The sequence below is a fragment of the Gavia stellata genome, chromosome 1 (genome assembly GCF_030936135.1).
Source record: "Gavia stellata isolate bGavSte3 chromosome 1, bGavSte3.hap2, whole genome shotgun sequence".
NCBI classification, from domain to species: domain Eukaryota; kingdom Metazoa; phylum Chordata; class Aves; order Gaviiformes; family Gaviidae; genus Gavia; species Gavia stellata.
This window is the reverse complement of record NC_082594.1, coordinates 99,307,901-99,333,456: the sequence shown is the minus strand read 5'-3', so window position 1 is coordinate 99,333,456 and position 25,556 is coordinate 99,307,901. Positions and strand designations below refer to the sequence as shown.

General features: G+C 40.9%; 1 protein-coding gene across 2 annotated transcripts in view; it reads right to left on the bottom strand.

Moving 5' to 3' along the window:
• The window catches only part of DSCAM (DS cell adhesion molecule), a 410,765-nt gene that overhangs the window by 50,029 nt on the left and 335,180 nt on the right, over positions 1 to 25,556 (bottom strand). For both annotated transcript variants that reach the window (XM_059818552.1, XM_059818562.1), the window contains 5 exons: positions 12,814 to 12,967; positions 6,314 to 6,431; positions 5,315 to 5,478; positions 1,829 to 1,927; positions 1,083 to 1,271 (listed from right to left, as the gene is read on the bottom strand). In XM_059818552.1, coding sequence (XP_059674535.1) covers positions 1,083 to 1,271; positions 1,829 to 1,927; positions 5,315 to 5,478; positions 6,314 to 6,431; positions 12,814 to 12,967 — 724 coding nt within the window. The remainder of the gene's footprint in view (positions 1 to 1,082; positions 1,272 to 1,828; positions 1,928 to 5,314; positions 5,479 to 6,313; positions 6,432 to 12,813; positions 12,968 to 25,556) is intronic.

Sequence of the window (25,556 nt, the reverse complement as noted above, 5' to 3'; positions counted from 1 at the left end):
GATGTTATCTGAAGCATGTATAAAACTTACATTTCATGCAAAGAAAACTAGAACACTCAACTTCTACTTGTTTAAATGTCCCTTTCTTTAAGGCCAGCAGATCATTCTCCCTGACTACTGATAATCTCAGCATGTATGCAGCTGATCTGCAGTCTCCCCTGAGCTTCAGCAAGTCATACCAATCACATCTACTGCATACCAGGTCTCCCCTATGCCACTGAGTGTCAGATGAAACGTCCACCTTGCTGTGATGCTTGGGAGATCTGCAACAGCACAGGTGTGATGAATAGCATAAAGAAGGGCAGATGTACCTATCACAGTAAACTATCTTTATTATAAAACTGCTCCCAAATCAGAGTATTTCTTACAACCAGTGAAGAGATGCAAGATGAGGTGATCATTAGGAGCATAAGCATTATGCAAAGCTACTCCACTCTGTTGACTTAGTGGTAAGATTTTCTAAAATGCCTCTTTAAGAGAGTCTGTTGCAAAATTTGCTCCTAATCCTGACACATACTTGCAGTGTGGAACTACCCTGAGCAACCGGGACAATGCTGAGTTAGCTAAGCATTCACAAATTTTGGCTGTTTCACCTTGCAGAGCTTTATGCAAACTTTGCCTTTATTTTTGACACTTATCCTGTTCAAAGGGTGCTACTTGCATGGCTCCTGCAATACCGTCTTGGAGAAGAAATGAGACATCAGCTCCATTTCCTCTGTACATAAATTCCATCTTCGTTCAACATCCGGACAAATAAACCCCTGAATTTTTACGGCAGGAGAGGAAACAATTTCCATATTGCAACAGCAGTAGTTGGAATTGTTATAGCCTGTGATAGCGGAGACACCCCTTTCCCAAATATCTACCAATCCGTCTTAGAAAAAAATTATTAGAGAAATAAAGAAGCTGGTACATGCTTCAAGTCCTGCAGTGTCAGCCTCTTCTGACACAGGGTGGACACAATTGGAAATGTTTCCAAAGCCAATGATATTAAAATATCCAAGTCTGTCTTTTCATCAAACCAAGATCTACAGCAGAATGCAACAGCTTGAGGTGAGCAAAGGGAATGGAAATCAACATACCTTTTCCAAGCGTTTTGGCCTCAATGATCTCGCTGATGCGTCCTGGCCCCACTCCGTTCTGAGCAGTTAGGGTAAACTTGTACCAAGTGCCACATTTCAGTGTTTCTAAACGGTAGGACCTCTCACTAGGGCTAATGGGAAAACTACCCCACTGCTCACTGTTATCTTCCGAGTACTGCAAAATATAACCTGCAGGGAAAGCACAGATGGCAACGATAAGCCAGACACAAACCACAAATTCTGCAGGTAATATGACAAGTCATTTTAAAGACATAATAAAGCTAGAAAAATCCCATGCACAGGAAGACATAGAGCTCTCCCCTTACTAAAAGATACCAAGAGATACATTTTGTCTACACTTACAACAGCTTAAATACCATTTTTATGATTGCTTCAAAGGGAAAAGAAAGGGATAGCCATTTCTAAATGCCCTTCAATCAGTAACAAGACCAGATGATGAACCTGGACCCTCAAAACCGAATGGTTAGAGATTACATGTCTGGAAAATAAGAGACAGTAACTGTCATAACAGCTGAGGGTATGCTGGAAGAAAGTGATTAAATCTGTGATTAAACCACCACTGCAATTTACTGAAAGCTGTTATCACCACAATAGTGCACTTTAAGTGTTGTCAGCAATACAGATTGCTTTGTTTTTCTATTTTTGTAGCCATTCATAATTATATACTAATCCTATCAACATATGATAATTTAGTAAGAAGTTGCAATTAACCTGAATTATATTACCTCGGATAGAACTGCCACCATTGTCTCCAGGTATCCAGGAAAGAGTGATAGAGGAAGATGTAGTTTTGGATACAGTGAGTCTTGGCTGGTCTGGTGGAACTAGATGGGAAATAGTTAAAAATAGATAATAGAATCAAATGATTAGATGTGATTTTCATCCCTTCTAACAGTCATTTATCAAATAACTGTTTTGAGTTGCAAAAAATGCAAATTATTTCTGTCAAAGTGTCTGTTTAGCTGACATCCTTGGTTAAGACAAGAGCAGACAAGCTCTCATTTTTTATATTTAATTTTCTACATAATTTTGTCTTTCAATTCTTAACCCTTGCTTTTCTCTGAATTTTTTGTACCTGTTCTGTCAGACCTAAATGGCATAAGAGCTACCCAGCCATTATTTTTCATTTTTTTTCATATCTGTTTTAGGAAGAAGCTGAATTTTTAGTGGTGGGAAACAGATGTCCACTTGCAAATGATGCCCCACTCATGCATGCGTTTACAGGCTATTATGGCAAAAGCAAAAAAAAGGTGCATAACAAGAGTTTCTGCAAATGTAACTGTGAGTGCTAACTAGGTAGCACAGGTAGATCTGTGAGCAGGGGCAGATCCGTACCTCTTCCAGATCACACCATCTATTCACTGAGAGCAAAGCCTGAATGAACCTGGACACACTTCAGTTCTGCTGCTCCCCATAAACATTACGGCTGTGTCTAAACTGTGGGACATAAGAACTACATGGTTCCCAGGACCAGCTCCTGACAGAGTGCAGGGGTAAGACAGAGGTGACATCTCCCATCCTCTGCCCAGTATCCAGTTTACTTCAAAGGAAAATCTAGCATGAAAGGGCAGAGAAGGAGTCATGCTATATCCCAACAAGTCGCCCAGGCTAGGGAGAACTGGGATTGGGAATTGGGACAGGGAATTGGGGCTGGAAATGGGACCGGGACAGTTTAGACTCAGTCTAAGGGAACCCAAATTGAACAAATGTATAGTGGCTGGCCTTCCAGAGCTCAATGCTCAGGGGCAGAAAGTGGCAAAGTAGCCAGCTTTCTCTTCACCTTGACAAATCTATCATGAGTCTATCATATAAAAGGTGACTAAGGAGCCAATATGTTCATATCTTAGTTATAGTCTGGAGACCTCATCTTTGAATTCTGCCTGAACCACGTATCTAGGACTTTTGTACAAGTGGACTTGGACTTGATGATCTTACAGGACTTTTCCAACCTTAGGGATTTTGTGATTCTGTGAAGTGGGGTAACCAGAACCATGGCACAAAACCAGTACAGCTGTGGAGGATAGTGTTTGCTGAAATAGAGATGAAAGGCCGGCAAAACTCCAAAGAGCTAGTCAAATTAGTATTAGAGCCCTGAAGGGTAAATATTTACTAACAATTCACACAATGCTTTACATCTGCAATTCTAGGTTCAGAAATTGCAAAGGGGAGAAAGGGAAGTTCCTGTTTCAAATCCTTTGCACTGCTCTGGTCATGCACAGCAGCACTGTGTCTGGCTCATCTTAACGGATTATTTTCTGAACAAATGTTACTAGAGGTTACTCCAAGCTCCTCAGAAACATAGACAAAATTGAGCTTTGCTGCCTCAGGAACAAGGAGTGAGGCACGGACAGTGTCCATCATGGGAAGGGATCTGAGAAACAGTGGCAAAGGTGGGGTGGAAAGCCAGGGAAGAGAGATGCCAGGGAGGAGAGATGCCAGGGAGGAGAGATGCCATGGTAGTCACACCTCCTGTGGTCACTGCCGCTGGAAGAGTGGGAAGGGAGTGTGGTGTCAGTGGCTGCTGCTGGCAGGAGCTGCCATTTCCCTGCCATAGTTACTGAAGGAGAGACACTGGCCCACAAGCAAGGCAGGACAGAGGTCACAAATGCTCTGTTGTGTCCAGCAGCTGGCTGCCAGAGGACATTGCCTGCTTTGCCTATGTTTAAGGGGTAGCTCTACCTGCAGAGTGAAACTCCAGGAAAAGCTCCCCGCTGCAGTTCATGCTCAAGTCATCACATTGTAAAAATAATGAGTGCTGATGTGAAGTAGAGGCTGCTGGTTTACAGCTACAGACTAGTTCAAAGAGAAGTTGATTTTACTGCCCTCACAGGGCTAAGCAGTGCTGAAGAAAATAAGAAAGACAGTTTACATTCTAAAGGAAAATTCCCTACGTGAGACAGATACGTTCCATTACTCTGACTGATTTGGCTGAGTCCATGGAGAGAGACTGAACACACTACACTGTGAAAGATGTATTGTAAAACCTTTCATCACAGCTTCACCCTACCTACAAAAGATGGTGGTTCCACAAATTAAATGCCAGTCTTTCTCTGTCCCTCAGGGAGGTAATATTGATTTGCTTTTAGTTACTGCAGTTCAGTAACAGCAAGGATATGCAATTGCAAAAGCACTTAGGGAAATATAAAAATGAGGTTTCCATTTGGCAGTGTTTTTTCCCCCTACTTCCTGTTGTGGTCATGCTTCAAACATTGCAGAAGAGCATCTTTAGGCTCTGTGGATTGAAGGTAAGTTAATATCCCCTATGGCATTTGTTTCAAGGCTTAGTGGAATGGTTTATGCGGAGAGAGTTGCATCGTGGTTGAAACAATCTCTTTCTGTGTTTTCATACATTTGCGCTAGAAATTCAGATTGCATATTGAGGGACAGGAGAGCGACTGGCCGCAGCATGGCCCGCATTCCCAACTCAGTTACTTGCTTCTCTCTGGTACAACAATTTGCAGTCAATTGAAGTACTAGTAGGATCTGCTTTAGTGTAAGTGAGCAAGGACATCTCCTGCATAGTGAATTCTTGGTATGTGAATACACATGCTCTACTTCATAGTACTGTTAGTGTGTATTCCTATATTATCATTACTTTTATACATGTTAACACCATAATGGATACATTCTATACATTTCAACATGCATATTAAAAGTAGCTGGTAATACGCGCTAGTTGAAGGTGTACTGATGTTTCGTTTTAAATGCTTCCTCATATTCATCAATAAAATTCTGCTCTTGCATAATGAAGTTTTTATCTAAGGTCTCAGTACAGAGGCAAATTTCTGTTGATAGCTTTTCAGAAGCTAAAGTAAAGGCCTTCAGCTCTTTCTGAATTTCGCAATATTTAATTGATACTTGTAATACTTGTAAGGAGAAGGCATAAGTTGATATTTTCTGTGTGAAGAACTAGAAAATAACTGAGTGCAAACAGCCAGTTGTCAATCCTACAAAAGCTTATACAGAGACTTAACTGCAAGTGTGTGAATTGTTCCACCAAAAGCAAAACATTTTCTATCATAAAATGTTGATGGCTGAGTCATAATGACCTGCATAATATTTTATATATTTATTTGGAAGAATGAAATTGTATTAATACACATTAATATTGATATTTTACCTATATTTGCAAACAGACATACCTATGCATTACCAGCACATAGCAATTAATAGCTGTGATAACAATTAGGAGATAAATCCAATAGTCTTACCTTGTACCTGCAAATTCAAAATTATTTCATCTGATCCCCAGTTATTACTGGCCACGCAACTGTAGTATCCAGAGTCTTCTGCTTTCACAGTACGGATGACAAAGCTGCCATTGCTAAAGATGCTTCTTCGCCCATCAATCATCACTAGACTGGGTGTCCCGTTACTACCTCACAGGAAACAAAGTGCATACATTAAAGAAGTTACAATCAAAATTAGTCAGAATTGGCTTTTTTTTTGAAGCAACTAAGAATGGAAAGAAAGAAAAGGGGGGGAGGGGGGTGTCCTCTTTATTAAAGACAACAAAGGAATATTTTATTTTGGGAAACACCTGCCATTTGCTTAAAGAACACAAATATCCTGACCCCAATTTGAATGAAAAAGGAAATTCACTTCTTCCTTAATTATCTGCTATTTTATAAAAGTGCCAAAGTAAGAGTAAAATACAGTTCCTGGCCAGAAAGTCCATCCTTATAAAATAATAGCTATTTGTATCAATGCACAAGATGGTTTCATAGCACTGCAGTATCATTGTTTACACAGTGCTTGGATGAAAATTAGTGCCTGTGTGTGTTTCCAAGTGACTCTGTCAAACTGTGAAACTAAAGATCAAAACAGAATAACGGAAAACAAGATATGTGCAAGACATGTACACTGCACTCCACAGCACGATTCAATGCGTCAGGCATTTTGCTTTCTCAGACTAAAACTATTCTGTGTGCCTGAAGTTGGAAGAGAAAAGACTCCTAGGTTTTACGTTTTGAATGTTTACCTTTACCTCTTCTTCGTAACTTTTCCTCCCTTTTGATACCTTCTAATCACAACAGCCAATTGCTTTAGTTCAAGGAATTTCTGAACTCCTCATCTACTGTCACTGTGTGCAGTCCCTGCAAACGGTCCTTCTCCTTCCTGACACAGTCATCCAGGATCACCCACATCACAAGTCTCAGGATTTTAAGTAAATGGGCTTTATTTGAGCTATACATTTAGTTGCTGGTTACCTATCCTTCATCCATTTGACTGTCGGAGCTGGGTCTCCCACAGCTTTGCAAGGGAGGACAATGTCCTTCATCCAGGGAGTCGTCACCGTGCCGCTGAATGTCAAAATCCTGGCAGGAGCTGAGCAAGAGAGAGCAAGAAAGATTGAAATGAGGTATTCATTCATACAGCCCTTGGAAGGGAAGTACAGACATCCAGAATTAAACGTGGAAAACCAAACCAATCTGTTTCAAGCTGTGCTTTTAGGAAACTAATTCCTTTTAACTCATAATATCAGCTATTTATTTAAGCACAAATATTATACTTCTAGTATCTGGAAGACAAGTAATTAAAAGAGAGGTAAGCTGGAGGACTGGAATAGTCCTTGTGGAGAAAAAAGGCAAAACCAGTTATTGATCATCTTTACTGATTTTTATATATTTCATAGTAGAAATTATGAATTAAAATTATGTCCAAGGGATACTTCTCTCCAAACTTCCAGCAGGAAGTGTCCACAGTGGACAGGTACCTTACAAAAGCTAAATTATTGATAAATCACTGTTACAACAGCTATAGTATTAAGCAAAATAAACCTACATGTATGAACGTGTTAGTACATTGCAAAGAGTCTATCTGAAGTCCACAAATATGAAAAAACTCTTAAGTGGGTTTAATTTGTGTCAGCTCTCATATCACTTAAATACATAAACAAAAATGTCACTCTTGTAGTTTCCATTTATAATATACAGGAACACTATGGTTGTGTTAGAGCTTCATTGTACATTATTACTCAAGAATGACCCTTGATAGAAACAGAGTTCTTGTTAGCCTCTAAATACACATTTGAAAGGCACATACTGAATACAGATACACGAAATACTGTATTTTTAATCCTGATCTACTTCAGTCATGCACACTGATCAGAATTTATACTTAATAATCCATTTTGCACCAATTAGAAAAACATGAAAATGAGAACCAGCATCAAATATAACTGGGACAGTTCATCTGAAAAAAAAATCATGCATAAAAGAACAGGCCTTGAAGAGTTAAGGGTAATTACTTGAGTAGGCTGCAGTGGGACTTGAGATATTCATAAAAAGAAAAGATTTCATAGACTATACGATCAGTTTGGACTGTGTTGTCTATGTTCTCTTCAAGCATTGTTGAAGACTAAGCTTCTTGAGAGATTTTTCTCTGGTCAAAATTTTGACTGAAAACACGAGAGGTAGCTGTTTAAAGATTTAGGGTAATGAACAAATTCAAGGTTAAGTAATGGGACAACACTACTTTCCTAAACGCCAAGCATCGACATGTCCTGTCTTGGCTAAACAGCAGCTGAAGACCCCTGGTTTCCTCCTTCTGGCAGCTCTGGTGGTTAGCCCTGGCAGAAGGGTGCTGCAGCATGTGCTGCCCTGAGGAGGTGGTACACCAGAATGATGCAAAGACACTGGTTAGTCAGTAAGTCTCATGACACAGCCTTGTTTTCCACTGTGGCCCTCCTAAGGCCATATCTTCTAGAAAAGATTTACACTGGCCACAACCCATGGGCTAATTAACCAAGCTAAACGAAACAAAAAAATGCTCAGTCTACCCAGAGACATGGTGTGAAATGCTGACTCCACTGAAGTTAGTGTTAGAAGGCTCATTTGTCTTCAGTGGTGCCAGGTCTTCATTGCAGAAGATGCCTAATGGTACTCATGCCATCTTTAAAAAGCAGTAGGAGATGCTGTCAGCTGTGACTATCTACAAAACACATCTGTAAGCATCTGGACTACTCCTAGTAGCTGCAGTGCATTCTGAGCAATGGTGGTTAGAAACTCACATTCCTGTTCCATGCAAAGTTCCCTCTGTAACGTGAAGCCTGAAACCTCATTTAAAATGAACCATTCATCCTTTTCTCCTGGCTTTCCCATGTCTCCAGTATTACTCTAAATATCCAGCTATTTCCAACTGCTGCCAGTTACTTCAGGACAAAGCATATGTAATGCAGGAATCCTGCTGAAGCCTTCAGCATGACATGGCACCACTGTTAGCAAAGTTTCTTGGATATCCCTTTATTTTTAGTAGTTATTTCAACAATTAATTCTTCCTTAATTCATAGGTTGGATATCAGACCTCCAAAGTACAATATTCATGTTGTAGCTCCTGGTTTTCAATATCCTGTGTCCCCCACTTTACAGTGATGTGTGGAAGTAACACAAACCCCACAGAACCCTAAGCCAGTGGTAAGATCACAGACCACAACTCAGAAGTGCACATTACAAAAGCATACCACGCTATTTTGGTGAAAGTACACACAGCTTTCTATGCATTATCTTATTCCTTTCATGTACTGAGTGCTTTTAAAAGTGATGGTAAAACAGCACGAATATTCTTAACTCCAATTTTCTTTATAGCTTAACTTCTAATAATGTTCTGAGACTGCTAACAGGTAGACAAACAAAAGAAAACTGGAACCAAAGTAAACGTCTAGTGAAATTCACCTGAAAGCAGTAGGTTTGAAACCCTAACAGGCATTCTTGAGGTTAAAATACCTTGAATCTCACAGACCTCTCCCCTTTGAGCAAGGGAGCTTTACGCAGCATGTGGGCAATTCAGCTGCAAGGCTTTCCTCTTTGTTATCGAGGCTACGCAAATGCTTACCAACTACCCACCAACCTTACGTTAGGTGGCATGGCACTGGATTAGGACTGTGTCTGTTCCCATTTGTTGCTAATTACCCAAGCATTAATTGAAGATAAAGAGGCTCCTTCACAGAACAATGCACTCTCTTATGCTAATGCAGTTTTCCGCGTGTTTGTTTGTTTAAATTATGAATCCTATTACCTACACTGACTGTCTCTTTGCAAGAGGCTGTAATACACTTTTATTTTTTTTTCCTAGAGGACACAACCGAATTTTAAAGGCAAACTATATAGGAAAGCTGATCAAGAGCTATGACATTTCACTGCAGCTGAGCTTAATCCAAATACAAGCGCCATCAGTGAATACCCTGGGTCAGGAGTTTCTTTCATTTACTTTCTCACAGAAGAATATCCTGTGTATTCCAGTATAATGAACCATTAAAGAAACAGACCAATGGGGTGCGTGTGCTATCATGTGAGCCCCACATGTTGTTTAAAACTATTAAACACACAAAGTAACATAGACTAGGAGGCAAATCTGTTAAACATTAATGCTCACGTAGTCTACAAGAACAAGGGAAACTGATCATCTGAGTCAGAGAGTTCTCCCCAGAGGATCACGCTGCTGTGGGTCTAGTCCTGTTATTGTCATGTTGCTGGCAAATGCCTTTCTCCCATCAGTCATGGTTGGGAAATACGAGGAATAAGGTGCATGCAAGGTTTTCTGTCTTTTAGATATATTTGATAGGCTAAACCCACAACTTTCAAGTCAGCAATGAAGCGTAATTGCGGGGGGGGGGGGGGGGGCGGGGGGGCATAGCCTACTTGTGTGTAGACTGAACTTCTAGTGCCATGGTTATTTTCTGTTTATTGGGGGTTTTTGCTTATTTTTGTCAGTTAATTACAAAGAATAAGAATCTGTGCTGAGAAACGGAGACGCTAAAGAAAGAAATGTTAACTTGAATTAAGCTTTCATTTAAATTGGACTATCCATTTCACATCAAAGCCCTATCTAGACTTTCTCATTTTTCTCAAAGGGGTTCTTAAAGGGGTTATAATTAAGTTGACATAATTCAATTCAAAGTTAAGTCTCATTAGTTGTCATGGTGGTATCATTACTTGGGCAGTTACTGTTAAATAAGTGGAGAAAAAAAGGAAGCAAACAACTTCACAGTAATGGCCCGTAGGATGTTCTTGCACTGGGGACTTGTGGCAAAATCAGGCTATAACTGCTTCTAACCCTGTGATGTGTTACTTGCTTCAGACGGACTGGGGGGTGAGAAAGGTCTTCAAGGCTATTAGCTCCACCCATCCTTCTTCACTGTATGTCCATGGCCCTTATCACAGATCACCACTTTCTCCCAGCTCTATAAAAGGTCCGGTGATGCATTCATACAGGAAATCTTGTACATTATATAGTAATTTCTAACCTGGCTACATCCAAACTTCATAAACTTGCTATCTATCGGTATTCGTAGTGTTCATCACAACCTCCACAAATGGTTTATTCATCAGTTTTTCAGTCCTAAGTGCATGTAAGAGAGTTTTGTCCTGAGCATCATCTAATGCAAACTTTATATTGGAGTATCACTACTAACTGTAACACTGGATGCATTCTGCCATCCTTCAAAATAAAGTCTTGTTCTCACTGAGTTGTCTATATTGAAGTAATTAATTACTTTTTTCTTAAAGACCCCTTGTTTTTTCATACAAGCTATATTTAAGTTCACTTATTTGTCATCATGGATCCTGTTAAACAATCTTTGGAGGAGCAGAATTAATTCCAGTAATTCTGGTAAGCTTGTTCAGTTGAAGTACATGTGAGTCAATCTGTAACTTCTCTATTTTTGGCAAACCGAGAGCAATACCATACTACATTTCCTCATAACTAGATGTTATGAATCTTGGTACCTGCAAACTCTGCATTGTTCTGTGTTCATCTTGTCTGAACACTTCCCTCTTTTTTAAATGCATAGGAGGAAGAGAACTTCTAGTGCATTATGTGCAGGGGTCCTTGCACACTCCTGGGTTTGCCTGCATCCTCAATCTATTAATATTGCACCATGTTGTTGTCTAATTGGTTTTGCTCTTATTCGAGCATCTATTTTTATGCCTATTTTTGTTTCCTATCAGCACACATTCATTAGACACGGGTATCAGCTGGCCTAAAAGGAGGAGCACACTGAAACATTTGCCCTGTTTCCCTGAGGTGTTTTTTCATGATCTTCCTTCACAAATGTCCTTTACACTCCTCATCCACCTCTTAAGATCTCACCTCTGGTCTCACCGATGTTCATAATGCAGTATGCAGTTATCGTACAAGAAATTCAACAGTGGAAAAGCTCCAGATTTTTCAGAACATTCAGACTTTTCATAGCCTTTCAGCCATCCTTCAGGTCACTCCTCTAACACTGTGTAGCTACTAAGAGAAAAATTCTGAGAGACTGTACAAAAAATGCCAGAAAGAAGCAGCAAGTAAAGGTGACTCTTCTCAGTTGACTGAAAAAAAATGTAAGCAATGGTATGGGGAGTAAGCATTTCCCTGCTTGTTCCAACTTAGGCCTCTTTACTTCACTAGACTCTCCCCACATTTACACTGTTCAATCTTCCATTGTGATCTACAGTAGTAATACAGTAGTTACTATAGGTTTCTCACAATGTTGTTGAAAAATATCCATCTCGTATGACAAAATATTTAGCCTAAGGAAGGGACAAAGAGAAGTCATGCAAGTTCCCATCACAAGCCTGAGGAACTGTGTTTGCAACTTCTATGTATTAGGAAGCTTTGTCACGTGTTGAAATAGTACCTTCCAAACACCATCACTCGTCCACAATAACTCTGACAGTTAATCTGCCATCATCAAACTGGTTATCTACCACCTAGGTACGCAGGAACAGCAAGCTTCCCTATGGTGATGGTACATGCTCTTCTATGCAGAAAGTACTTTCATGGCATTTGGCTGAAGTTCTGTAAAGTTTTTTTAGAAAGTATCTCATCATAAAGCCCTAGACACTTTATTTTACATTACTACATCATTAGCCACATGACTGAAGAATTAGCAGTCTTGTAAAACTGTGAAGTCAATTAAATGCATCTACCTTTGCAACTCTAGGGACCTGTTGAATACACTGTTCATATTGGCACATTCTGTGTTGTTACCAATTTGAATGAAAAAAAAAAAAATCAGTTTGAAGACCCCATGTAGAGATTGAGTACTGATGGGACTCTTCTCACCTTGCTGTCTAAAACGTTAGGTCTCTATTTCCAAGCTAAGGTGCTATAGTGTTGAAAGCATCACATCTCACAGTACAGGTAAGGCAGAATTCATGAGCCCAAGCAATATCTTTTAATAGAACAACTAATACAGCTGGGAAAAAATATGTAGGGTTTGAGGCACATTATCCCTTCTTCATATCTGAAATAGAAGCAGCAAACTTCAAAGCTAATGCAAGTTGAGAACAATTGTTCAGAGTTTAGATATGTTAATCAGACCATTTTATACAAAAAGTAGTACTTGTGGAGTACACAAGAGATATTAGCAAGGAGGAGAATGATAAAGAAGAGAGACATATTCAGGAGGGGAGGGAGATCATCTGCAAACCCTCTGTACCCAACAAAAGAAGATAAAAATTGCTCCAAAATGCAATTTATTTCCTTCTGAGGTAGGTGGGATGAATTACCCCCTAGAGGAGCATGCCATTCTCCCTCTGCTGACTACAGCAAAAGCTTGGGCAATTAGCTGAGAGTTGTCACCTAACTTTTGGAGAGAACTGAAGTTGCTCCTGACAAATCCCACTCTCAGTAAGCAATGAGCCATAAAGAAGCCACGTGCCAATTATAACAGTAATTAGCATTGTAAAGTTCTGGGTTGCTTTAAAAAGCACTGTCACTGTACCTTTAGCTAGTGGTTCCACGGTGATAATCTCGCTGCTGTTGCCTCTTCCCGCAGCAGTCACTGCTACCACCCAGACGCTGTATTGGCGATTCCGGCTCAGGTTGGGGATTCTGTAGGAAAACGAGTCGGGAGAGGCTTCAAACTCGCTGATTACCTGTGGTGGGAGAGACAAATGTTTCCAGACTAAAATAAACAGTATTTGGAGAAAGTCTGCTAAGCTGAATGCTACAAAGCCTGTTACTTCAGGGTACTTTGAATGAGTATCAATTGCTCCGAACAGATGGCAGATGGCAGTGAACAGAGCATACACAATAACCTGTTGCAATCAATTTATATTCAGTGAATTTGGGCCTATATTTTGTTTACAAATTGTTTTTATTCAGATTAGGACTTTTATGTGTCTGTTTATTTTTATGGGGTTGGATAAACAATTTAAGTGAACACATTAGACAAATTTTTACCATCAATAGTTCTGACGAACCAATTTTGTTTTACACAAAACTTTCCCAACAGAGGATTCAGTCCTGCATCTGCTGTGAAATCTGGAGTTTACTACTCGAGATATGTCTTTGGTCACCTAGAACCATTGTGCTGGTGTTCCTTATCCCTGGGTTTGGTGGCTTATTCCTTCAGTAATGGAGTGAATCAGGAAATAAAACTGTATCCTGTAATAGACTGTTCAAACTTCCCCTGAGTCTAGTTTTGTTTAATCACAGAATTACTTCCATTCAAAAATGCCCAGCAGAAGGTCATCTCAGTTATTTAGCCACATTAGCAGTGAAGGACAAGTGCTGGAAGAAATGCCAGTTCAGTCTATTCTTGCACTGTCACTCAAGTGCCTTGACCGTGGACTGCAGCGAAGCCGACCAGCTGCTGAGCAGTACTTGCTTATCCGTGAGATGTTCTGCAGTCTGCTTGAAGTGACCTGTGCGAGGAAAGGTGTGGAGGAATATATAGATTCCTCCAGGGCATGTGGGCTTTGTGCACCTCAGCACATCCTCCACAGGAAGCTCGGCTCCTTGGTGGAGGAGAAGGGAAACCTTGTCAGCCCTGAACACGATTACAATGTTCAGCGTAGCCAGTTTTACTTCTGACATGGGCTTAGTGATTCTTGTACGTAAAAATAGAGGGATAATGAACCATTAGAATGAATAATAAAGACTCACTTTCCTGTGCAATACTGAGCATGGTAATGGCTAACTAACACTAGGCTAAAAATAATTAGAACGTTAATGACGTAGAAAAGATGATTTTACTAGGAATCAGCATTAAACGTAATGCATCAGTGTAATCTAAACTTGATTCAGACTGACAGAAGGTGTGCAAGCAATCTCTTTGATATACAAATATCAGCTGGTGGTAAAGGCCAATTTCATCTGATTAGCATTTCAAAAGGCAGGTTGACCTGAAAGCATTGGAATATGTAGTCCTTCAAAGTGAATTCCAAATAAATAAGGGTTGTTTCTGAGATATCGTTAAGCACCTCTCCAGTGTGAACTGGTAGCCAGTTTCAGCTACTGAATGGGTCACCGCATTTCTCTGTTCTTGAGCTGGCATCTCCTATAGCCAGGGGAAGAGGGGAGTTAATCTCATCTCATTTTTGAAATCTGAAGTGAAGACATCTGTATCTAAACCAGTCATCTTGACTCCCTTCAAAGACCATGCAAAGAAAAGATAACTTCCAAGGCAAGGTTATTCTGGCCTATCTGAGACATATACATTGCAGTGGGATGAATCATGCCCTTGACGTACCTACGTTTTCCCACCAACTATAGAAGCGTCCATATAACTAGCCCAGGTATAGTCATCTGCGCTGAAGGCATTTGTAGTTAATGTACTTGTTAACTAAAAGACGTAACTCCCTGGGTTTTATACAAATGTGTACCTCTATTTGCTTCTACAAGAAGACATCCTGTTTCCTCCATGGAGACTAACTTTTCTGGGGAGACTAGTTTGCTCCAGCTAACAGTTATCCAGGCTCAACACAAGCGCAGATAGGGACCTTGCCATACTTTCTAGCCAATCTCATTGCTCCTGTCAAAATGCTAAGTCAGTTTATCCCATTTAGCAAGCATTTGCCTGGGTTTCCACTTCTGATATGAAGGGGTCAGTGCAGGCAGACATTTCTGTTATTATGTGAAATATTACAGCAGGTTTTGAGAACCATCTGTCTTGACATTTACACAAGAATATTGGGCAAATGCCCGTGGCTTGACAGGCTGGATCTTCGTGAGGTCATACATAAAAATTAATGTATTGATCATGGCACAGGAGGCTGAATTTTAATATTCATGAGGCAGCGTTTCCTAGGGTTAATTTGAAAGTCAAACAGGCTAGGCTGTCTCTGGCACTTAGGTGCCACTCATTAATGCAGCTATATCTAGCACAAGCTACTTCTAAACCACCTATTATCATGGGACGTGGATACGGCATTTAGGAACCGCTAACCATTATGGACTTCCTTATTGCTAAACTTTCATTCTAGCAAGTATCAGTCCAGTCAAATTTACACTGTTTTTTCCCCATGGTTTATGAAAGGGACATATGTCTGCCTTTGGAAGCCACTCCTAATACTGCAGATCTCCTGCTTGAAATGCCTCGCTGCTTTGCTCCCCTCTGCAATGACAGAGACTGGGACAGTCAGACAGACATAGACCCTGTATACAATTGCTAAAGACAGCTCAGAGAAATCTGGTTTGAGGTTTTATGTCTGGGATAAGGTGAGCAGCTAAGCAGAAAAGGAAAACCTCAGCCTTGAAGCTATAGCACTGGCACTAAGCACTCCTGCTCTGAGGACCGAAGTAAAAGACAAAACTAAAAAATCAAACAACCCTCCAAAATTCCTCTGGTTGCAATGTGGTCAGCTAGAAAAGCAGGCAAAATTGCATCGAAACAGAGGAGCTCTCTCTCCCTGGAACTCCAAAGATGGAATAATCACAGAATTAGCTTCTCTAATGCATTTTAAAAGGCCTTGTCTTCAATTCCTTTCTTTCACCCACAGAGAACACACATCATTCACACACGTGCAGCTGTAGCTATTCCCAATATAGATTCAGTTATTCATTGAATTAATTTATTAATTGAATCTGATAAACATATCTTCACTAAATCAATGGTTTTCATTTTCTTAAAACAAACTGCTGTAGCAAAAGATTTTGGTTTCAAACTGGTTAACATACACCTTCTGTTTCCTCAGCTAATATTCCCTTTTAAATACTTGGGGATGCTCTAGTGACAAAGAATCGATTTTACTTTTAACTTTTGCCTGTCATTTCAATTAGACTAACATGCCAGAGACTTTCATTACACAAGAAGAAAAAAGGGAGCTTTGTCAGCGAAGGGAAGATTAACCAACTGAAATAGGAAATATTTTAAAGGAATGTCACCTTGCCACACATTGGTCTTTGCATATGCCAGTATGAAACATATACTGCTGTTTTATCCCAAAAAGCAGTAACATGTTTGCTCAAGGGATTTTTTTTCTAACTGCTTTTTTTATTCAGCTTATAGATGGGTTAATTTTTCTTCTGTCTTTAGCTCACTGTCTAAGAAGCACAGAGAGGGCCAAGTCTCTAAAAAGCCAGCAAAGGCAGTGAAGAATAAAATGAAATCGAAGTCCTTTATCAGGGTGCAGTTGATCTACTTCCCAAACCAGGGAACAGCAAGAGATGCTGAGGAACAGCCACTGCAGGGAGCATCATTTTCCTCTGATGTAACTTCAGCTCTATTAGTGTACATCGCTTTGTATATTTTGAAGCAGTATGCCATCTCCTGGCATTTCTGACTCCTTTAGAAAGCAATTAGATAGGTAATGTGTATAAACTCTGAACCCTCTGGCTGGTTTTTTGTTTTGTTGGTGTATTGTGTTTTTTAACCTAGCCTGGGAAAACTTCAGAAGGGCTCTTTAGAAGAAAATATATTTGTAACCTTTTCCAAGCAATCAGGGATATTCCCAAGCAGGGAGGTAAGGTAACAGGTAGCATTTACTGTGGACTGGAAGATTATTCAGTCAAAGCAAGCCTGGACCTTGCCTACAACTGCATCTTCACAACTTCTGATGTAAGATAGGTGCAATGAAGATCTCTATCTCCTCTTTCTCTGCAAGTTGTGAGGAAACTTGGAGGTGAACTGAGAAAGCCATATGGAGACTTTAAGGACAAGAGTGAAAAGCAAGAAGCATCCCAGGTTTGTGGTGTGTGCTGTGAAGTAAGAGCATATACAAGTTGGCTACCTATATATTGGCTGCCTCATCTTGAAAATTAAAAATACATATATATACTACCTAGAGTGGCATGTGTGTTTTCACTATGAATTTAGGTATAAAATACGGCTATAACCTAATCTAAAAACAGGGTTGGAAGGACCTTGAGAGTTCACCCAAGTCTATCCTTCTTTAAACCAGGTTCAATTATTGTGGGACGTGGTTGAATGGGCATGGTGGTGTTGGTTGATGGTTGGACTTGATGATCTTACAGGTCTTTTCCAGCTGTAGTGATTCTATGATTCTGTGATATCTGCACAAATTCAGACAGATGTTTGTCCAACCTGATTTTGAAGACTTAAAATAAATGGAGATTTTGCAACTCCCTAGGCTGCAAGACCTATTCCATTTTAAATAATATTACTATTAGAAAGCTTTCTTGAAATCTAGCTTGAGTTTCCTGCTGCAATTTAAGCCCATAGCTTCTTTTTCAGTCTATTAGGAACATGGAGAATAGATTATTACCTTCAACTTTGCACCAGTCTTTAATCTACATGAAGTTTTATCATTCCTTTCCCCACTAGTACCCTTATGTTTTTAAAACTTTATAACCCCGATGCTTTCAACATTGCCCAGAAATCACATTTTCTCTAACAGCTTCTCTAATAATATCTGCTGTTATCCTTCAGACTTTCTGATGTTGGTCCATAGCCTTCTTAAATACAGTTTCTAAACCTGTATTCAACAATCCCAGGGTATGGCATTTGGCTTTTCACAACAGGATTATAAAGGTAGCTACTGTTCATCTTGGGATGCACAATAACCTCAAAATCCTCTTCTGAAGAATCTAGCCAATTGCTCTCTACCCAGTACTTTTGTAGTTGGTTATTCATAGTACCCATTTTCTTGCACTTACCCATACTAAATTTTATCTAACTTTTTCCAGACCAATTTCCCCTTCATCAAGATCTGTCTGAATTCTGCTTCTGTCTCCAGTGTACTTGCAATCTCTCCCAGCCTTATACCTCCCGCAAATTTAATAGGCACTCTTGCTATTTCATTATCCAGGTCACTAATTGAACCACTGAACAAAAGTGGACTCAGGAGAAATACCTGTGCTCATCCTTCCTGCCCACAACGATGAACCACTTGTTTCATAGCCTCCCACAGAACTGCAATCAGTTTTATATCTAGCCTGAGTTGTCTCAGTGAAACTATGTTCGCCTAGCTAGGTTGCTCTCAATAAACATGCATCCTCCGGGCTTATCTCCACTGCTAAATGGGAGACAGCCAGGGAGTAGGTTGAGCACTCCACCCCAATGATCCACACCACTTTTTAACTTGACCTCTAGCTCAGTGTTGTACTACTCTAAATAGCTCTCTTCAAAACAAGTCTGCTTTAGAGGGGCTAGTGCTAAGCAGTGTAGACAGATGTCAGTCAACGTCACATACTCTTGAGGCCAGGTGCTGCTCCTTGCCCTTGTTTAATCAGCAGTCCAGATGAGGCCTGCAAAGAGCACTGAGTCTCATCAGTAATTAAAGTAAGTTTTTAGTTCTACAAGGTGAAAACACAAAGATCTCCATCTTTTTGCAGAACTCCATCACAGAATTGTCTACCCTGCTCTACCTCAAGCCTTCGTTGCTCCTGGAAATGGTGTTTTAGAGTCTCTTGGACTAACAAGTTTTCCAGTAATGGGGGTTACAAGAAGTTGTTTCCACCTGGAAGCATATTGGGTTAATATGAAATCAATACATCACTGTATTTACAGAGAATGAACTTCAAGTTCTGCATCCCTGAACAGAGTAGACAGACCACTGATGTGCCCTGTCAGTGAACTCCCTAAAGATGTGAAACTGCCTGAGGTCATGGACTAGTACTTTTCTCCAGGACTGCTGGCTTTTGCCTTGCTTCCTTTCACAGATGGACAGACCGTCAGCACTGCAAATAACCACCAACCCTGGACCACAGTTTTCAATAAGGCTCTGGATACCTCTTTGGTCATGTAACAGCTTCTGTTCAGGTCCTGCTATTTTGGCTCATGTTTTGAAATATGGCATCTGTTTTTCACTCAGCATTATTGAGAATAACTGTTGTAAACAGAAGCTGTGCACAAAACAGAATGCAGCTTCCATATAAAATTTTTTCTTTTTTTTTTTTTTTTTCTTAAATGCAGAACTGAAATGTTAGAAAGTACAAGATGGAAATTTTGGAGACAACAGAGGCAGCTCCCTGCCTTCCCACCTGCACGAAAATCTTGCAAACCCGTTTCCAGGAATTACACCTGGAAGACAGCTCACTGCCTGGACTTCCAAGTAGCCCATGTAGTCAAGGAGTCTGCTGCTTGGGAGCCACCTGCTTGCCCCTTTGCAGCAACTCACAGAGAGTCCATCAGCCTCTTGGGGCTCATGATCAGGGAAGCAGCATGTGGTGTCACGGGCTGGTGACCACAGCAAAATCAGGAGACCACCTTCTGTGCTGCCAGGAGTTCTGCTGCCTCCTTTGGTGGCCCCAAGAAATCACCAGGTTTGTTCAGAGCATTTCAGTCAACTCAGAAATTGTATGACACCATCTGGTCCCAAGTGCTCTATCCCCTATATGATGCAGAAGGGAATGGGATGAATTCAAACCTGCTGAATACACTGCAACTGACACCAAGGACTTATTGTTAGACTATACTGCTATACCTGTATGTGAGACTAGGTAGTGAGACAAGACCAGAGTTTTATGAAAAAATCAATATCAAATTTGTTTTAGTAGGGCTTTGCAAGGAGACCTTTTAAAAATCGTATAAAACAGCACATCATCAGAATTAATTTATACTCTGTCACATCTCTCCTGAGATCTGCTCTATGACAAAAATAAGATTTAAAAAATGGCAAAAAATGTAAAGTTGACAAAACAATTAAAAGAATGAATGTACTATGTTTGGGAGCTGGTAACAAGGCTGTGAAATAGCTATGAAAAAGCTGTAAACAGTACATGTGGTATATTAAAAAAGACATATTTTAAATAGCAATCAAAATAAGTTTTTAAAATAAGCCAAAAATTATACACTCATTCTATGCTATATAAAGAGTAAGAATTAATAAACATATCTTCATGCTGTAAAATGTACTGTATAGACACAGGGATAAATACTGCTTGTAGTACACAAATCAATGAACATGTACGTTAAATTCAACCTTACAGATTCTGCTGACTCTAAATAAGCTTCCGTTCAACAGTAACTTTATCTACTTAGCCAACTTCTGCCAGCTACCTCTCCCCTCTTTTAAAGAGACTTTCAGCATCCCTTTAATCACTGAAGCCTCTGCAGTGTGTAACAACAAATCACTTCTGGCTTAGAATTGCTTCTGCTCAATTTTCCATACCTTTTATTCAAGTCTTTAAACTGGAGAGGAACTGGGTGTCAGAAAGTATGATGCAAAGCCACCCCACATTGCGTTAGAATTTGGACAGATCCTGTGCAAAATCAAGACAAGACTTGTGTCTGCCTGAAAGAATTGTGTGGAAAATACCTGGATGCTGGGAATTTATGTCAGCTAATTCTGGTTCTTTAAAGATCATCTGGTTTAAGATGCATATCATCTGGTTTAAGATAACCACGTATACTTTTTCTAGAGTAAACAAGGAGAAAGGAAGTTTTTGGAAGGAGATTCATCCAGCTTCTCCCAGACATCTAGCTTCTTTCCTTTAATGAAAGGAAAGCCTTGATGACCCCAGAATCAGCACAGGTATCTCTCTTTGAGATGTCTGAAGTCAGGTGAACTGCATCCCACCTTGAGTCTACAAGTTGCAGGGATAGAGCAGAGATGACTCTCTTCTTTCACAGGGCAGTCCCAGAGTCTCCTGTGCATTCTTTTGACAGGATAGCAGCAATACATTGCAAAGAATATCCTCCAGGTGTTTTCTGGAAGATTCTGCATGTGTTTGTGTTGGGGAATGTATCTCAAACATAGAAGACTTAATAAGAAACCAAGATATTTGGCCTAAGCGTTTTCCACTGGGACCTTTTGAAAACTATGTGACCAGAGTTGGGAGGCTGCAGTCTATGCATTTGTGGAAGAGAGGAAGGAAACCTGGAGAAAGAGTCTGATTCATGTCACTTTTTCTACTGAACAGAAAAAAACCCACTGTAATACACCCTCACTGGAGAATCTGACTATAGTTTTTCCCTCAATATGGTGCTCTACAGATTGACAGAAAAAGGTGCATAGAGATGTGAGAAACAGATGAACAGTCTAGTCACTACTGCTGCTACTGCTGCTGGTGGTGGTTATCCTATCACAGAACTGAGCAGACAGAATGTACATGGGAATGGTGTCTTGTGCAGACATCGTATGCCTGTTGTTTAATTTGACAGCAGGTTAAACCATGTAATTTTTTTTTCCCTCTTAGTGGGTTTAAAACAAAAGCAAAAAATGAAGCAAATATAGAAGTCTAAAAGGCTTAAGAGTATGTTTCTCGCAGAAAAATAAGTATACCAAACAGATCAATAACCGTCTGCCCCAAACAGTCCCAGATGCTGATCAGTTTCCAATACCAATTACATTTTCAAGTAAATTGACTTGGGTTTTGGCCAAATACAAGATGGTTTCCTTCTTTCCATCATTACTTCACATCTGTTCATCTCCCCCATCTTCCAAACCCCACTGTTTCAAAGAAATATTTCCAGGCCAAGATGAAACTCTGCTGGGTTTTCAGTTTTGCATCTTTCTAAAGCCTTTGGAGAAGTCCAAAACTGTAGATTACAGTTTTCAAAGATTCTTTCAGACACAGTTCACTGCCAGGTACCTGGGGCTGACTGTAGGGTTTGCACTATGAGATAACTCTTATTCATCACCCCTATTTCAGCACTGGGGTCTGCTATGAGTTCTGGTTCATCATGCAGCTAATCCGGCTAATACTTTTATCATGACAGGATCATCTGGGATCTTTGCAGGAACATTCTCACTCCATTCATCTGGTTCAACAGCATCTTGCTCTGGAATTTCTTCTCCTTTCAGTCCTCAGGCTTTTGGTCATTTTGAACCTCAGTCAGGGCGGATTTAAGGGAGAAATAGTATCTCCTAGCAGAATCCCACAACTAGCAACAGTTTGATCAACTAACATTTCAAAACTATTGCCAGGATTCAAGAGCAGAGAATAAACTGGTTCTTCTTATCAGAAAAGTAGGTTTTTAAATTTTACCTGGATGCTTTGTAAGCTTCTTGTCATATTTGTCAGTCTTTGTGTAGTCGTGCTGGAAAGTGAAATGCAATCTGAAGTCTTCCACAAATAGACTTTTGCTGTGGAGTTGATCACATTTTTGTTCAGAGGCTTTGGGGAGCAGCTTCACAGAGGTACCACTGCTCCATGGAAATTCACTTCATACTCTACAGTAAGCGATTTGGTGTCAAACAGAAAGAGCTTTAGAAGTCTGGCAGAGATATGACTACTGAGCACTCAGAAAACTAAGATGGATATGAAGCATTTAATTGAAGGCAAGGGAATTCACATTTAAGAATCACAATCCCTCCTGTAATGTCCTGAACAGTTATGGGTTTGGTTTGGTATTAACAACGTGTTTATTGAACGTCATGCCCAAGAGAACGCAGCAATAACTTCATGCAAAATGGAGAACATCATTGTTAACTTATGGAGAAGCCAGTCCACTCTGCTTAGACAGGAGCACACTGTGTCAGTGAAAACGTCCCCTCAGCGCGGCAGACACCTGTGCCACACTTCCCTTTGCTGTGGGGATGGTGTGGGCAGCAGGAGCTGTGTGGCAATAACAGTGCTCAGAAGCTAACTGATGAGTGCTTGGATGGGGAAAGCTTGAGTGGGCTCATAGTCTTGCAAGAAGAGACCCATTCGTGAGTGGGGGAAGCCAGAGTGCTGCTGACTGACTGGTAGAGCCATTACCACATCAGTTATCACAGCAGGTATGCAGAGGGGCCCAGCAACTCTGCTCAAGACTGCATGTGGTGGTGAGAAACTGAGTCACACAACACAAAGGAAGAACAGCAGGAGAACATGCTTAAGCAGGTGGTGGAAGGTGGCGGTCAGGATACTAGAAGGCTGGAAGATGTGACTGCTGACAACAGGAAAAAGAGTCCTGCTCCACTTGCAGATCTGCAAATTCAGAATATGTATAATGCCCTGGGCACTGGTGAAGATGAAAAAGACCCATCAGGATTCATCAGAGCCATCTGAGCCTTAACCTAGTGTCTGCACAAAAGGAAAAAGGCATGTGATAGCTATTGGAGACTCCCTCCTGTAGGGAATAGAGGCATGGATCTGCCAACATGACCTAATATCTTGGGAACTTTTTGCTTGGCAGGCTTTAAGATTGGAGATGTGTGGAGGTATTGCCAAGGCTCATCCAGCCCTTGCGCTATTTTTCCTTGCTGCTTTTCCAGGTGGGCATCAACACTGGCAGGGGCAATGTGAACCATATCAAGAGTCACAACAGAGTTCGGGAGATGAGAGTGAAGAGCAGGGGGGCCCAGGTCGTGTCTCCTCAGACCTTCTGATGAGGGAGAAGGCTCGAGCAGAAGGGAGTCAATTGATTTGCAGGGTTGGTCTAGCAGGGCTTTGTCTTCTACAATTGCAGGACCTTGAGGAATGAAAGCTACTGAGCAGGGATGGGATATATTTGGCAAAGTGCAGCAAGAGTGTCTTTGCAAAAAGGCTTGCTAACCTAGTGATGAGGGCTTTAAACTAGGTGTGGGTGGGGAGAGCTACCATAACAGAGAAGCAAGGGCACAAAGGGGCAAAGCAGATGTGTCTAGGAGACAACATTATAGAAGGGGATCTCACTTTTCCCCTGTAAGATCAGCACAATTTAGGATCCATCACAAATGCCTGTACAGCAATGCATGTAGCTTAGAGAACAGTAATTGGAAATCTGTGTGTAGTTGCAGAGCTACAGCCTCATTGGGATTATGGTGACATGGTAGCATAGCACTCACGGCTGCTGTTCTGCAATGGAGGGATGCAGTCTCTTCAAGACAGATGTGTAGGAAGGTATGAAGGAGGACTTGCACTTTGTATAAAGGAGTTTCTTGAATGCATGGAGTGCTGCCGCGGGGCAGGTGACAAACCAGCAGAGAGCTTGTAGGTAAGGATCAGAGGACAGACCAGTACCCGTAGTGTTGTAGTATGTGTCTGCTACAGACCTCCTGATCAACAGGAGGAGGCAGATGAAGTCGTCTTTAAGCAGCTGAAGAAAGCTTCACAAGCTCACATCTTGGTACTCATGCGTGACTTTTACCACATTGTCAACTGCTGGAAGGGCAATAGGACTGGAAACAACAAACCCAGGAGATTTCTGGAGACTGCTGAAGACCATATCATGATGGAGGTGATCAATGAACTGACTAGTGGAAATGCTCTATTGAACCTGTTGCCCACAAACAAGGAAAAACTGGTTGAAGATGTGAAGGTCTATGACAGCTTTGGCTGTTGTGACCATAAGACTGGAGTTCAAGATCCTGAGAGGAATGATCCCATGGGAAACTGTCCCAAAGGGCAAAGGGGACCACGACAGATGGATAATCTTCAAGGACAACCTCCTCAGAGCAAAAGAATGGTCTTTTGCAATGTATGGAAAGTTGAGCAATCATGACAGAAGGCTAGCATGGATGAACATGCAGATCCTGATTGAACTCAAACACAAATTTTTTTGTGGAGGACAAAAGCAAGAAGGGTTTCTTTAAGTATGTCAGCAGCAAAAGGAAGGCTAAGGGGAGTTTGGGCTCATTGCTCAACGAGGCAGGGTACTTAGAGAAAAGGAATTGGGAAAGAGCTAAGGTACTCAATGCCTTTTTTGCCTCAGTTTTCACTGGTAAGGTTTGCCCTCAGGCCTCCAGGTCTTTTCTTGAAGAGTATTTGGAGTGAAGCTGTACTCACAGGAGAGGGAGACTGAACTAGGGAGCACTTAAGAATCACTTAATTAGACATACAGAAACCCATGGTACCAGATAGGATGCATCTGAGGGTGCTGAAGGAGGTGGCTGATGTCATTGTGAGGCTACTCTTGGTTGTATTTGAAAGGTGATGGCAATGAGGGGAGGGTTCTGATCACCGGAAAGAGGCAAATGCCACACTTATTTTCAAGAAGGGCAAGAAGGAGGATCTAGGTAACTACAGGGTGGCCAACCTAATCTCAATAATAGGAGATTGTTATTGAGCAAATCCTACTAGATGCCATTTTTAAACATATAAAGGAGAGGAAGGAACAGTTGACATGGATTAACCAAAGACAAATCATGCTTGACCAACCTCATTGCTTTCCATGACAAGGTAACTAGCACTGTGGACAAGGGGAGGGTGGGGGATGTTGTTCACCTTGGCTTTAGCAAAGGCTTTCACCCACTCTCATTATCACCAGATTGGTGAAATACGGGCTGAATAACAGAACGATAAAATGGATGGAAAATTTTCTGCACTGCTGGGCTCAGACTTGTAATCAGTGGTGCAAAGTTCAGCTGCAAGCAAATAATTAGTAGCATCCCTCAGGGATCATTTTCTGGGACATTACTGTCTAATGTCTTCATT